At 40.4% G+C, this 15,712-nt stretch overlaps 2 protein-coding genes across 6 annotated transcripts; one reads left to right on the forward strand and one right to left on the reverse strand.

Moving 5' to 3' along the window:
• Window positions 1–59: 59 nt before the first annotated feature.
• LOC135485636 (acyl-CoA:lysophosphatidylglycerol acyltransferase 1-like) lies at window positions 60–8,288 on the reverse strand. 2 transcript variants are annotated; one of them, XM_064767885.1, is made up of 6 exons: window positions 8,096–8,288; window positions 6,224–6,436; window positions 5,522–5,736; window positions 5,041–5,180; window positions 4,323–4,453; window positions 60–4,004 (listed from the first exon to the last, which is right to left on the reverse strand). In XM_064767885.1, exons 2-6 carry the CDS (start codon window positions 6,432–6,434, stop codon window positions 3,604–3,606), a joined length of 1,098 nt encoding a protein of 365 aa, XP_064623955.1. In that variant the 5' UTR covers window positions 6,435–6,436; window positions 8,096–8,288; the 3' UTR covers window positions 60–3,603. The 2 variants fall into 2 exon arrangements, with proteins under 2 accessions (XP_064623955.1, XP_064623954.1); XM_064767884.1 differs by lacking the exon at window positions 8,096–8,288 and adding an exon at window positions 7,082–7,358.
• Window positions 7,365–15,712, forward strand: LOC135485635 (fumarate hydratase, mitochondrial-like). 4 transcript variants are annotated; one of them, XM_064767881.1, is made up of 11 exons: window positions 7,365–7,461; window positions 7,992–8,078; window positions 9,344–9,364; window positions 9,950–10,069; window positions 10,352–10,465; window positions 10,791–10,967; window positions 11,282–11,437; window positions 11,921–12,032; window positions 12,232–12,312; window positions 14,272–14,475; window positions 14,911–15,712. In XM_064767881.1, exons 1-11 carry the CDS (start codon window positions 7,459–7,461, stop codon window positions 15,339–15,341), a joined length of 1,506 nt encoding a protein of 501 aa, XP_064623951.1. In that variant the 5' UTR covers window positions 7,365–7,458; the 3' UTR covers window positions 15,342–15,712. The 4 variants fall into 4 exon arrangements, with proteins under 4 accessions (XP_064623951.1, XP_064623953.1, XP_064623949.1 ...); XM_064767879.1 differs by lacking the exon at window positions 7,365–7,461 and adding an exon at window positions 7,615–7,686; XM_064767883.1 differs by lacking the exon at window positions 9,344–9,364.

Consider the following 15,712-nt stretch of genomic DNA (forward strand, 5'->3'; position numbering starts at 1 on the left):
ATGTCGCATCAACAAGAAAAAACTCAATTTACCAAATAATAATAATTTATTATCACCATATTAATGTGAAATAAAAACAAAGTGAAAAATCAGTAGCTACATGTACATCACAAAGTCACAAAATGCATATTTTATAATTGGTCCATATATAGATAGTAAGGGCGCATGAAATTGCACAGTTCCAGTCAAATAAAGTCACGATCTGGGGGCATCCGTTGATGATACGGCGTAAATGGTGGGCTAAACTCATAAAAGCCCGATACCCCTGGTTTCTCAATATACTTTCTTAACAATAATGTTCACATTTGTTCGAATGTTCTCGCAACCATTGGGCAATACTGTTCAATTCACACTCACAAGTGGGCCACATAATATTGCCCGAGGAAGAACATGTTCAACTAAACACATGCACTACATTAGCAAACAAAATCCTCACTCAAAACTACATGTACCTTTACCTCTCTAGTTCAAGTGTCCATGACACTGATTTGTAAATGACAGAATAAGTTAAAGGCCCTTCCCAACTACGTCACTTCTAAATTCATCAGTACCAGGTGTACAAGTATGCATCAAAACAATTACATTGGACACCAAGTGGCCTCATAAAGAGTACAATGTGCGCAAGTGGCCTCAGGATTTGAAAACAAATGAGAGATTTAAATCACTTTTTTAAAATCATTTTATCACAAAAAAATCCACATTTATCATTTTTCTAATTCAGTTGGTTGTGCGAACTTGATTAACTTAAATGACAAAACTACAATGTAGATATATGATTGAAACTCGGTCATCAAAATACTACTGTGGGCATTGTTATCAAAATGCATTAATATGCATTAGTTAACTAATAACTATGCTTTGTTTTTCATTAGCACCACGCTGAAAAAAAATTAACAAACAAAAGTTAAAAGCCTATTAGAATTGTGCAAATTATACATATTCATGTAAAAAGATTGGAATATAAATTAGCACACTTCGTTGCATACTAATAATTTCAACAAAGATCTCATCATTTGGCAGAATAAGATAAAGTGCCGCTAGAAAATGGACTGTATACCGCAAAATCTTGCGTCTTCTTTTTCATGAATTGAAATTATTCATTATTAAAGGGGGACTATAGGCAGGAGCAGAGGGGCTAATTTGGCCATCTTCATGTGACTAACATACACAATAAGGGCCCTTGTTCATGTCAGACTCAGCACTAAGTGTATTCCTCGTACAAACGTGAATCATTTTGACATACTGTGAGCCTATTGGCGACTTCATGTACTTTATCTTGCCTGCCTAGCTGCTGCCTATATTATCCCTTTAAAGCCATGAAAATGAAACACCAGTATACATACAGTATTAGATTTGAGGCAAGATATGACATTCAAGAGAAAAGTAGGGAGCGTTAAAAGTCCAAGCGGAGGAGAGTTCAAAACATGTAGATCACACAAATATCATCTTTGAGGAGAGACAATTTTTCCCTTATACATGAAAAAAATATAACAGCCACCTGGCACTCCATTATTTTTAAACTGAAGGAGAAAATACATTCAATTTCGCATGTACAGTGGAACCTCCCTTAGCGGACACCTCTCTATAAAGGACAACCTCTCTATTAAGGACACTAGTTTTGGTCCCAAATTGGTTGTTTCCATTAATTTCGACCTCTCTTATCAGGACACCTCTCTATTAAGGACAGCATTTGTCAGTCCCAAGGGTGTCGTTAATAGAGAGGTCCTACTGTATTTAAAAATTGTATAACTGAGTGACTATACTGTCTCTCAGTGCATCGAAGCATACCCAATCGAACCTCAATCTTGAATACATTCAGGCAACCCCGATGTCTCGATTGTCACTTCAAAGCGGTTGTTCTTTTCATTGATTTTTCTCACTAGGTCGATCAAGCCACGTCAAGGCCATCATGCAACCCAGTTTTAAAAGATTAACTGCCATTTTGTGCTGGCAAACGAATCTGGTATGTTGTCTCGATACACCCTGTATAAACTCATAAGTTAAAATGTGCATTTTTTTACAAAGCAAACAATAAAATAGTCATTGTTCATATCATACTAAGCGGAGTTTTCTCTTACACCTCACCATAACATTTCACTGAATGTATATATGTGCTTCAATGCATTCGGATTGATTAAACTTCTGAATGACTGTACATCTTGTGTATGCATTAAATCTGCTAGCATGCACCTGCTGCATCCATCAATAGTTGTGATTGTCTGTGAAAGTTACAAACGTACAGAAAATGAGGAATATTCTATTCGAATAATGACTATGTGATATCATGTGCCATTAAAAGTTGGAATTCTGACAAAGGATAATATCAATTGATCTTTAGTATGCTGTTGGCCAGGCCCCAAGAGTAAACTTGGCAGCGATATTGATCAATATTTCTAGTAATAGCTTTCATTGAGTTACACATGTTGAAGCACTGTGAACTATATATACTATTGAACTAAATGCATTATTTTTAACTTTAAATTTGAACAACTTTTGGCTATGGAAATCTACACGACTAGAAAGAGGAAATGCTACTGTTGACCTTTAGGAGTTGACGACCACTGTATAAGGGTAAATCAGCAAGCTGGTTTAGTAAACATTTCAGAAACCAATCACTTCAATTATTACTGGTGCAATCTTACACCAGGGATTTTTAATATTATTAGGTATTGCCCTGGCCCCAACTTAAAGGGGATCTGACGGTTTTGGGTTAAAACGGCCTTTCCTTAGCTTATTGTTCACATTATATTTATTAAAATACAAACACAAAAATCTTGGGGTGCTGGTTAATTTTACACTTTTTGGGTGTATTAAAGCAAGTTACACACATTTCAGAAGCTTAACATAATTGCAAATTTAAAACAGAAAGTAGCAGACATTGACCAGCAAAATAAAATAATACGTCTTTATGAAACATACATGTAAGACTTCTAGCAGTGAATTTTATCTTAAGTTTGTGCAAACACTGCTTCAGACTCAAAAATAAGCACACAATAATAATACTTTTAAGTGTATTTGTAGTGCCGAACTATGACACTTATCATTGCATCAGTACCCAGACTTTAGACTATAAATTTGGTAGCCAGCTGGAATTATACACCAAGGGATATATTGCACTCGATTTGCCTTAAAGGACAATCCTATTAACGCGTTATGTGCCATATACCAACATTTGAAGTTAACCATACCACAGCATTACCAACATTTGGGCCAAATGGAAAACTTAAATATTCAGTGTACCAAAAACCAGTCGCTCACTTCGTTACTTCTACATTCATAATATGTTGCAATATTTCTGTAAAACAGAGTGCGGAATGCCCCAAGATCATGGAAAGTATAGTAGGCCAGTTACAGCAGAATCCCTTGAAAGATACTTCTTAGGCTGACAAATTTCGTCCTTGAGAAAAAGTAGTTTTGATTAGCGTTTAACGGCGCTGTGGAATTGAATGAAAATCACACTTAAATTACGACCAGATGCATGTCAGTTTTAGAGCAGACTTTAGTCTTTAACTACAGCGCACAAGTACAAATGGCAAAAACAGCTTCACTTGGAAGAACATGGCATGATGGAAATCACCTTCAAAGATTCTTTGGCAATAAACATTAAAATATAAAAGAGAAAAAGTATCTAAATGCAGCATAGTGCACAGCAGACGAGAAGATGAACAAAAGATGTAGAGTGAATATCCATCGCTCATCTACTAGAACCTGCCGTGGACTTTCTAAAACTTTATTTTGTTCATGGCCCGGTGGAATTTTAGGATATTTTCCAGTATTATAATACGCATCAAGAAGAGCCTCCTTTTCGACATAACGATCATACATCCACTTTGTGAGTCCTTCATTGTCGAGCGGAATTTCGTTAGCAGGGTAGACTCTGTAGTGTAATGCAAAGTCAATAGATCGCCCTGTTCCGATGGCAAAATCAGCAAAGTTCAAGGCTTTACCATTTGGGTAAGCAAACGTAAGATCAATGATATACTTCAGGGAAGGTTTCATGGAATCTGCAAAGAATCAGATAGAAATGAAGAGAAGGATCTGATAGACTAGGAGAAGGAATTTATATTGTGAGTGTCCTTTAGTTTTTGAAAGCAATTCTGCCTCATAACCTGGTTTTTATAAATAGCATACGTTCAAACAACGAAGTTTAGCCATTTGTTTCATTAATTGCTGAAGCGATACTGCCAATTGACAGGTATAAGTGACTCCCCAACACGGTGATTCTGTCATTACAGTAGACATTAAAGCTACCCAAGACAAAATATCCCAATAGTTTTTCAGGAAAAATGACGAAAACTGACAAAAAATGGAGTAAAACTTACTTGACAGTTCAGGGTTAGGCCCTTTCCTGGTCTCTAAGTTTGGTGATAGCAAGTTAAGGAGGGTGTGCAGGCAGCCAACCCGCGGTAGAGTTACATGCTCCAGTACTGGCAGGTTACGCTCTTGTGCATATCTGAAAGAGGAGTGTCAATGTTTTTTTCTCAATTTATTTTAGGCTTAACAATTAGAAATTAACTTCCCATGCATAAAAGTCTAACACATGGTCGTTTCAGAGAAAACCTCATGATTTGGGTTCGTATACCAATCAAAGCTAAGTAACTTCTCAAGATGTAGCATCATAATATACTGCAAATCACTGCACAGGCATCTCACCCTACTTAAAGGGTAACTCGTGTCAAATTTCACCATATAATGTTTTAGCTGTTTTTGACAAATGACTACGTCACTTTCTCATAAATAGGTAAGGTTTTCGAATCGAAATGCACATTTTCTAGAAATTGATGGTTTAATCCCGCCCGGACGGCTCGCTTCGATGCTGTTGAAATTGCGCTACGCCGACGACGTTTTCGTTGATGACGTCACAACATGAACATTTTCGCGGTCGCGGTGGTTTACATTCAGCGATTTTATAATGAATCTAATCAAAATTGGAAAATTTGAGCTTTATACATTTGTGATCAACAATTAAAAACGGACGTATTTCAGCAAAGTTGTAAATCACATCATAGTATCACTTTAAGTCAAAAAGGAACAGCCTACCTCTGACTCCTAGCTCTTCTCTTGTACAGGAACCCTCCCTCTGGATACAATGTAATCCATTTCCTTTTCAGGGGCCAATAGTGATCCACGATGTGATCTGATAACTGTTTTGATTGGTCACCTCTGCTGTTTTTCTTACCCTGAAATTAGACGGTTTCCAAAATAATTCGAACAAACTGAATGCTTCGAGTTTGAAAGTGAATGGTCATTCCTTCTTTGAGAAATCTGTTGACTGACTCAAAGACAAGACAGAAACAAGATGTTAATTTTAAGTGACAATAGCTACATGTAGGTATCCGTTGGCTCCTGGGTGGAGAGAAGCAAGTAGGATTCAGTGCCTTGCTCAAGAACACAAAGACAAATTGGCAGTGATCCCTCAGAGAGGCTAACCCACGACCACCTTATTCTAAGCTGGCACTCTCATCACTATGCCACTGATCTCCGAAACCCAACACAGGCAGCATGAAAAATGAAAACTGACCTGTGCAATGAAGAAATCTCGGTGACACTGAGAAATCCATCCGAAATTTGAATATTTGAAATCTCGGTCAATGATCCACAATTTATCATTGATGACCGACCCCTTGTCTATCAACGCATACATCAGTGCCGGGACATCACACGTACTCTGGTGATTCACTAGCATCAACGTCTCTCTGTCAAGACACTTCGTGATGTCGTCTCCGTACTCAATAACTGGAACGGAAGAAAAAACAACCTGTTATTTCAGCAGTCGAAAGTAGAATGTCGTATGTTATAGATGTTTTGTGATCTAAACATATTAATGGCTTTCACTCACGCAAAGTTAAATGAGAAATTTGTCAATATTCATGTATTTCACGAGAAAATGAAAAGAAGTAGATGTTTTCTTTTTAACGTCCGATATCATGACCTGAATTTTTGCTGCGTTCCTCGACCATGTCTAGTGCTGCACTCTTACACAGGAGTTCTTGCTATTCATCCATCTATCCATACTTGATCCGATTAAAGAAAGTCTGATCGGGGGTAACTATTTGATTCATCTATCATCATCCCACACTGATAACTGTTGTCTTGAGATCACAAAAGTCAACTCATTCTGTGATTTCAAATTTTGTTTGTAATTTCGAAAATTGCTGGAAGCAATATATCTAGTAAGTTGCAAAATGAAAGCAAAGCTGTATCCTAGTAAACCAATACTCACTTCTATGACCGCACATCCAACCCCAGTATCCGACCATCGTCAGCAGCCATTTATACATAGTGCCCTCTATTAGCCAATACAACGACGGCTGGAGATACCGTAGTGGTTGAAAGGTAAGGATCCATAGCATATATGTTGGAATGCAATAAAAGTTATTGACAATGATGAACAGTACCCGCAGGATATAGATCATAATTTTTGGCAACTCCATCCCTGAAAATAGACAAGACAAAAAGGTTAAAGGTGGAGTGTCTTGAGGAATATTTGGCCCCAATTATGGCCGTGGGAATAAGGTCAAGATTCTCACTGAACTTGATGAGCTGTCAATGTCATGAAAGGAATGTGGTGAGATATCACAATCTGTGCAATCTATCTCATCGTACTTTTTTGGCACTGATTCACGTTCTTCGGAAGGGCCTATTTCACGAGCACGAAAATTTCTTCCGACTTTTTGTCCTCAATAGCCTGAATAGACCCTTACGCCTGTACCACCTAGGACTAGGTCATGTCATGTCACTTGTCAGTCAGGGCATGGCAATGAATGTGTACACAACACATGGTCATGGATGGTACAGGCTTGAATCAAATCGGGCTGCTTTCAACAAGAGCTTAGACATCATAATTAAACAAATTCAACACCATCAATAGTACCCTTCTGATAGCCAACCATGAAGTGGCGGATAATACCACGTTTTTCATTGTAACATGGACTTCGCCCAAGCACGAACAAAATCTCTGTTACACCAGTCAAATGAAGTGTGTGCCAAAAACAGCGAAACACTAAGGTTTTCTAAGAAACACTGGATCCAAACTCAGTTTCAATTGATCCATTACATAATATTGAATAAATTAAGCTACCTTATTTAGCAGAAAATAATGGCTTATTGGTTGAAATTGGGAATTATTTAGATTTTTTCCAGCCAAAATCGAAACCTATTCACAGGTCAAAGGTCATCGATGAGTTTTAACGTTACCCGTGCGATTCGTATAAAATATGATGATAAAACTCGTAATGGTTTTCTCTTACAATTTTCTAATTAATTCTTTTAATGATATGCCTAAATAAAATTTCCTTATCAAGCGAGAACTATGACAAAAATAATCTCCAGCCCTCGATTCTAAAGTCAAGGCCAAAGTCCATGTATGTGGCAAAAATTTTGCAAGTTAGCGAATAAATCTCAATATTTCAGACAGAGAGCAACTTTATCATTCGTTCAATATACTTAAAACGTATCATGGTATGTTATGAAATATCATAAAAGAGTTGTCATCGCGAAAATCTTTCTGTATTGGCGAGGGAAGGCCAATGTTTTCATAAAAATGAACCCTAAATAGAAAAAATGAGCTCACCGGCGGTTGGGTTCATGCTTAAATAATAAATGCGTGCGTTGTGGTTCTTATTTATTGTGGTGCAGTAGGGGTCAGCTTTGTGTTGTACAGTGATGGAGGCTGGTAAAGCTGCGGTAATGGTGCTTAACTATATTGTCCCTGCCCCGTAAATGCAGCAGGTTGCGGTTGAGCTTGGAAATCCGCTATATGCCCTGCCATCTACTGGCTGATGGTCAACTAAAAAAAACCTGTATGTCGATCAGTCAATGAAGAAAAAATCGGACCCTTTGTTGAAGCCAGCTTGCATTGGTGGGCGCGCGGAGCACATATTCCTTTCATTGACAACAGATACACACACAGCCCCTGGCCATTTCATTTTGGGATTTGGAAGAAGGTACGTCATTGCCTTGAATCGCCTTTTTATCATTCATTTTTTCAGGAGCCAGCGAAGATGATCAAGTTGGATGAAAATGGTGTTCCAGCTGACGTAGACACTATGAAGTCTTGCCAATCGAGCACAACAGAGGTACTATACACTCTTACCTATTTTATTCCAGTCGATTTTCAGTCAAATTTACGGGGTAAAATGAAAAATATTCAATTTAGTATGCAACCAGCGAGTGTTCAACTTCCTTAAAACTAATGACTGCAATACTCGGACATGTGATAATAAGGTCAGTCATGATGTCCTGTCATACTTGGAGCTTACTAATAACTGATTAACCTACTGATGTCAGGAGTTGTGATGTCATAGTTGTGTTGAATATCCCAGCAGTTGTCCCACTTTCTTGAAAATGGCACTGGGATTAAAGTCCTCAGATAGCTGAAGATACTACTAATAGTATTGATCGGGGTCATTGTTCATCACACTTGGAATTTTGATTGTAAACTAAAAGATGGTTAAATCTTGCATTGATTTATCACTTCAGTGGTCATTTTTATTTTATGTAGATATAAAGTAGTAGATATCTATGACATTCCAATGTGGTTACAATTCCCTTTTTTCAGTTGAACTGAAATGTTTGGTTGGTAGCCACAGTGAATGTGCCTAGTAAATTCAAGGAGTTAATCAATCAAAATCCATAAATTACTTTACCTGTGTCTTGGCAGTAGTTTCCTCAAGATATTCCCCAATATTTCCGAGAAGCGAAAATATCAAGAAAATATTCCTAGACTCGACAACATGTAGCCAGTGGCACGCATGGTTTTATCATTATTGTCAAATTATTCAAGGTGGAATGATTAATTCACCACCTGGCCTGGCTCAATGCCTGTGGTTATGAATAAGTGAGGTAAAATTGTGTAATCACTTCTCTGTGTTATTAAAATGTATGTATATATACAGTGGAACCCCCTTAGCCAACACCTTTCCATTAAGGACACCTCTCTATCAAGGACACTACTTTTTTGTCCCAAATTGGTTGTTTCAATTTGACCTCTCTAATCAGGACAGCCCTGAAATAAGTAAGGACAGCACATGTCAGTCTCGAGGGTGGCCTTTATAGAGAGGTTCTACTGTACTTGGTAGAATGTATGCATTAACGTGGCATGGGGTATTCTTAGTCTAGCCCTTATCGCAATGACCTCCAATAAATTGGTAGTCCTATTCTGAGTTCAACTGATATAAAAGTGGTCAGTGCTGACCTTGTGGTTTGATTTAGTGTCTGCAAGACTGGCCAACTCAGCCCCCTGTAGCCTATTACTACTGGTGTGTGGCGTGTTTGGGGCTTTAAATGCAAAATGGATGGCAGAAAGCCAATCGTTCCTCTTATCTTCTTTGATGACTTTCAGGAAGCCCTTGATAGTGGGAAGGTAATTATTTACTGCGTTTTGATTGATTTGTTTGAAGGGATTGGGTCTTTTTTTCAATTTCACAAGTTGTAGCCCCTTGATTAACATGCATGGGTAACTGCAAGGTATGACAGTGAGGATAGTGTGGTAAAGCATCATGGTACATCGGTTGTGGGGGGGTTTGAATCCCAAACTATTTTTCCTTATCTTAACCAGCAGAATATTATAGGCAGTATCAATATCCCTGAACCTACAGATCTGCTATGAGTAGCACTCTCTACCTGACCAGACATTCTATTTGTAAACCCCACTCTGTTGATCTAAGTGCATCTAGCAGCACTTACATAACCAAGTAGTGTCTACTTGATATGGAACCTGTTAGTTAAAGTTGATAGACGCAAAAATTCTTTAGTTTATTGTTACTAAAAAAAGGTTAAAGAGGCTCTTCTGTTTTTATTACTGAAGGAACTGGACAGTATGATGTAGCAGTTGCATGGCCCAAAAAAGAGATTTCAAGGAAGATTTTGCACGGTGGGATATTTTCACGTCAATCGATGATGACATGAGAATATTGAGATGATGACATTTATGTATGTTTACTTCCAGACTCGGACAGAGTATGACAGTTTTGGCGGGGTTGAAGTTCCAGCTGACAGATACTGGGGAGCTGTCACCGAAAGATCGATGCTGAATTTCCACATTGGACGCGAGAAAGAGAAGATTCCAGTAAGTATGAAACTGGCAGGAAGACCTTGACGTTAGGCCAGTCACTTTACCTTGATTGCCTCAACATTTATCAATCAATGAAAAAGATTTTTTGTACCCTTATGTAAGGGAAAGTAAAATATCCACTTTAAGTGAACAGTAGTAGAGTCATGAGGCCATAACCCAATTGGCACCCAAACGTAGAGGAATGTAGCCCACTTTTCTCCCTCTTCATTTGGGTTACCTGTTGAATGTTAAGGTTGTATTCATTTTGCCCTTGAAGCACAGCCGATTCTCTTGCAGATCCTCTTCATCCAGTCCTATGGCATTCTTAAACGTGCCGCTGCAGAGGTAAATCGAGATTTGAATGGTTTGGACCCAAAGTTGGCTGAATATATCATCAAAGCAGCTAAAGAGGTAAGTAATAGACACTTCTCTAATATCTTGAGTTTTTTTGCAAAAAATACGCAAAAATGAATCCTTTTTGAAAAATTGGGAAGTTTATACTATTCTTTTGTTTTATGAATGTATGAAGATATCTTATCATTTTGAAATAATGACAACCGTAGGATACACAATTAAAAAGCCAAATTGAAATTCATTTCAGTTCGTCAAGAGGTTAAACAAAACTAGATGTTGACCCTTGGCTCCAATGCATGGTAGACTAGTAGTGTTACCCATCGGCATTAGGGGTGTAAGGCTTCTTGAGGGATGTGTGTTTTCAACTTACTTTGTTCTCCAGGTGACCGCGGGTAAACTCAATGGCCATTTTCCACTGGTGATCTGGCAGACTGGCTCGGGGACGCAGACGAACATGAACCTGAATGAAGTGATCAGCAACCGCGCCATCGAGATGATGGGAGGAAAGATGGGTAGTAAGAGTCCTATACATCCAAACGACCATGTCAACATGAGTCAAGTAAGTCTCCCTCTTAACAGCTGCGCAAACAAGGGATTTTTGTCACTGCGACATGTGATTCAGAATGTAATCATTCGATGTGCAACAAAAAGTTTGTATCTCTTGTTTTCGTGTTAAACAAGTGATCGCCTGATTTGATATTGATGGCAAGGTTTCAAATGCATTTTCAAATAAATTTGTATATTCCAATTTATCTCAGTTTGGTATGAAACTCTAGCTTACTTGCATCTTCAGCATATCTAATGGAAGTCGCATTTAAAGGCAGAAACACATCGTTCACATAATCAAATTTCTATACGGCAAACTTTTTCCAGAGTTCAAATGATACATTCCCGACAACGATGAAGATAGCGACGGCCATCAAGCTCCATGACGTGGTCATTCCAGGCCTGGAGATGTTACATGCTGCACTCGCGGAGAAGGCAGAAGAATTCAAGGATATAGTCAAACTCGGACGTACCCACTGGCAGGTAATTGATATCAAGGATATTAAATTTCTGAATGATTGGATAAAATCAGAGTGAAAATGCACAAGACTTCTATTCTGTTAGTATTGGTTCTAGTTCACAGTAGGTTAACCAATAATGACATCAAAATCTGAGGTGTTGTGCTCGATATCTTTGTGAATCTGCCATTGTGCTCTCAGCCTGTGTGAATCTGCCATCTGTGAATGTGGTATCTCCGAACAGACACTGAAACACATTCCGGAGGAATGTCCTCTGATTACTAACCGGGGGTGGCCTGACCGGAGTCCACGTCTCTCCTTGTGAAGCTATGAGGAACAGAGGCAGATTTGTGTCACACTGTCACGTTCTTGAGGACAAGCAGTCTGAAAATTTGACCAATCGAACGCAAAGAAGAAGATCCTGGACAGTGTCTTCTGCAGAACCTGATGAAAGACTTTTTTAACAGAATCTGTCTTGTTGTAAACATTTTCCCCCTCACAACTTCAGGATGCTACTCCCCTCACCCTCGGTCAGGAGTTCAGCAGCTACGCTAAACAAGTCGAATATGGTATTGAGCGAGTTAAAACTACACTTCCTAGGCTTTATGAAATTCCCGTCGGTAAGTTGGCCTAATTGAGTCATCCGTTCGGCTTGGAGTAAATCAGCCAGTTTCTTTCCACGTGCATACCGTCGATGTGGTTTTGTATCAATTTTTCCAGTGCAGTTTGTTGGTCTTTTATCTTCTAAATCTGAGGGATTTTCTTTTCTTTTTCTCCTCAAGTTGATGTTTCACGACGGTCTTCATTCTAACATTGCAGGTGGCACTGCTGTTGGAACCGGTATCAACACAAAAGTTGGATATGCTGAGAAAATGGCTGCCAAAATCGCTGAAATTACGAGTAAGTGTCATCTCTCGTATTGAAACCTCACTTTTGTCTATTTGTGTGATGTCTACATTCAACAAGAGTTGTCATAGGACTTCCTGCCCGGAGTGATGTGCGATGGCCAACGACAGCATCAAACACCCAACCATCACTTGGGTGTTTTGATCCAGTTGATGACGCTGAATTGCTTAGTGTTATCAAACGGTCACCTAAGAAGTCGTGTGACCTTGACCCCATGCCAACTTGGTTGCTAGTATCCTCCATCTCAGCAGTCATTCCCATCATCAAGGTGATCGTAAACAGATCCATGGCTGATGGAGTGGTGCCAGACTCGATGAAAGAAGCGTTGGTTTTTCCTCTGCTCAAAAAACCATCCCTAGACCAGGAGATTATGAAAAACTATCGACCTGTCAGCAATCTGACTTTCCTCTCAAAGGTACTTGAACGAGTGGTCGCTGCGCGCCTCAAAGCGTACATGGACATTCACGATCTCCATGACACTTTCCAGTCAGCATACAAGCAGGGTCACAGCACGGAGACTGCCCTGCTTAAGGTACAGAACGACATTCGATGCATGGTGGACGAACATGGAGCCGCGATTCTCGTTCTTCTTGATCTTAGTGCCGCGTTTGACACAGTTGACCACGAAATTCTCCTTGGTAGATTGGGTGATTTGTTGGGTGTATCTGGCACTGCCCTTGCATGGTTCCGCTCATACCTGACATGCCGTAGTCAGCGTGTGGTAATAAACGGGAACCTATCGACTGCGAAACCACTTTGCTTTGGTGTCCCTCAAGGATCGGTCCTTGGACCGATTCTTTTCCTCGTTTACATTCTACCACTCGGAGAACTGCTTAGAGGATGTGACATTCAAAGGCATGGATTTGCGGATGACACACAGGTCTACAGGGCCATTACTGCCTTGCGCGACAGATCTGCTATCCCTCATCAGGTGAAGGAGCTGAGTGAGAAACTGGCAATCATTCACCAGTGGCTTGCCGATAACAAGCTGAAAGGAAATCCAGATAAGACTGAAGTCCTCCTGTTTGGCACCCCGCAGTCGCTCAGGTCACTGGACATGCATTCAATCGATGTCGCGGGAACTGGGATTAGTGTGTCAAATGTTCCTATTAGGAATCTAGGTGTGCTTTTTGACTCATCCCTCTCTATGGACGCCCATGTGAGCAACATCGTCCGTGTGTGTTCTTATCACCTGCGCAACATTGGCAGAGTAAGAAAAGAGTTGACTGATGAAGCTGCTGGGTGCCTGACTCGGGCGATGGTCCTTTCTCGCCTCGACTACTGTAATAGCAGCCTTGCTGGCTGCAGTCAGTCATCCGTGGCCAGACTTCAACTTGTCCAAAACCGTGCAGCCAGACTTGTTACCAGAACTAGGCGCTCTGATCACATCAGGCCTGTCCTGAAGGAATTGCACTGGCTGCCGGTGGAGCAAAGAATGATTTACAAGTTGTTGGTCCTGGTCTACGGAGCGATACATGGCACAGCCCCCGGGTACCTTTGCCGCCTCATCACTCCCTACGTGCCAACCCGGCCACTAAGATCAGGGTCGCAGGATATTATAACTCAGCCAACATATAGACTCAAAACGTTTGGTGGGAGAGCATTCGAGATTCTTGCTCCCCAAATGTGGAACACTTTGGACGCCACACTGCGACAAGAGACCTCATTGGCCACATTCAAAAGTTCTCTAAAGACATTTCTATTTCGAGACTATTTCGGGGTGTGATTCAAACTAGGTGGGGAGCGCCACAGAACATTGCGACAGTGATATGGGGCGCTATAGAAATGCTAATTCTATCTATCTATCTATCTATCATATTTTCATTCAACAAGGAATCCAAATATTTGACTGAAATACAAATCATTGTATCCTCTAGGACACATAAATGCAAGACAAAACTTTAATCAAAATTGTTGCCAGTACTGGTATTTGATTTCATTTGTCATTTTCAGCCCTCCCATTCGTAACTGCGCCAAATAAATTTGAATCTCAGGCAAATCAAGACTCGATGGTAGAGGTTCATGGTGCCCTGAACACCGTCGCCTGCAGCCTCATGAAGATCGGGAACGATATACGCCTGCTCGGGGCAGGACCAAGATGCGGCATCGGTGAAATCCATCTGCCTGAGAACGAGCCTGGCAGCAGTATTATGCCTGGTAGGTGGCACAAGTAATTGATACCGAACTGGAGGTATTGGCTGTCGCACCAAAACCGCGAGGGTGGAGCTTAAATGTAGACCAAAACAGAAGCGGAGCCGAGTTGTGTCCAGGAAGCACCTCAGTTCAAAGCTGGTGTCATGCTCTAGCAGAGGTTTGCTAATTCCATTCAACTTGGCCCGAGTTGATTTGAGCATACGCCACTGATGGGTTCATAGGCAGGGGCATAGCTACCGGGTCGGGGACAGGAGTGCCAAATACCCCCTCCCAAGGAGTCGCCCCCAAAATCTTTTGACGATGACTTCGAATAAAAAATTTCATTGAGTGTTGTTTTGCCCCCCCCCCAGAGAGTCTTTCCCCAGACCAAGAAGCTAGGTACACCCCTGATAGGGTTAGTATCACAATCCTCATGGTTGGGATTTTTCTTCATTTCAGGCAAGGTGAACCCTACCCAGTGCGAAGCTCTCACGATGGTCGCCGCTCAAGTCATGGGAAACCAGGTCGCGGTGTCGGTCGGAGGAAGCAGCGGCCATTTTGAATTAAACGTCTTCATGCCGATGATCATGGCTAACGTCTTGCGTTCGGGTCGCTTGATAGGTGACGCCAGTGTCAGCTTTACGAAAAACTGCATAAAAGGCATCACGCCGAATAAACGGCGAATTGGTCGGTTCTTGAATGAGTCCCTGATGTTGGTGACTGCTCTGAATCCAAAGATCGGTTACGAAAACGGAGCAAAGATTGCAAAACATGCCCTTGAGCATCACATGACATTGAAGGAGGCTGCAACTCACTTGGGACTTGTTACTCCAGAACAGTTTGATGAGTGGGTGAGACCTGAGAATATGTTAGGACCGAAGGAGAATTGAGAACATTTGAGTTGAATTTATTGCCTAGTTGTGTAATTTTAACACCCAAGGTGTTAATAATCTAAATTGTGACCAGTTCATAGTTGTTAAAAAACGAATTATTTATACTTTCTCAGGTGGTGAATTGGGGGGAAAAGCAGATGGTCAGACATGGTTATCAGGGAAAGGTTTCACCTAGTGGAATGATCTTTATTGGTGGTGGATTTTCAGTAATGCTGTCAACCAGTATGCTAATATGCTAGCATGTATTACAATGCAAACATATTGTATGAGGAACATCCATCTGTTACATGTATTGTTATAGAATTGTTGTCATGTGTTTGAATGAAGAAAGATCTGAAGGCAGCTGAATGATTAAAATCATTGGTTTA

The sequence above is a fragment of the Lineus longissimus genome, chromosome 3 (genome assembly GCF_910592395.1).
Source record: "Lineus longissimus chromosome 3, tnLinLong1.2, whole genome shotgun sequence".
NCBI classification, from domain to species: Eukaryota; Metazoa; Nemertea; class Pilidiophora; order Heteronemertea; family Lineidae; genus Lineus; species Lineus longissimus.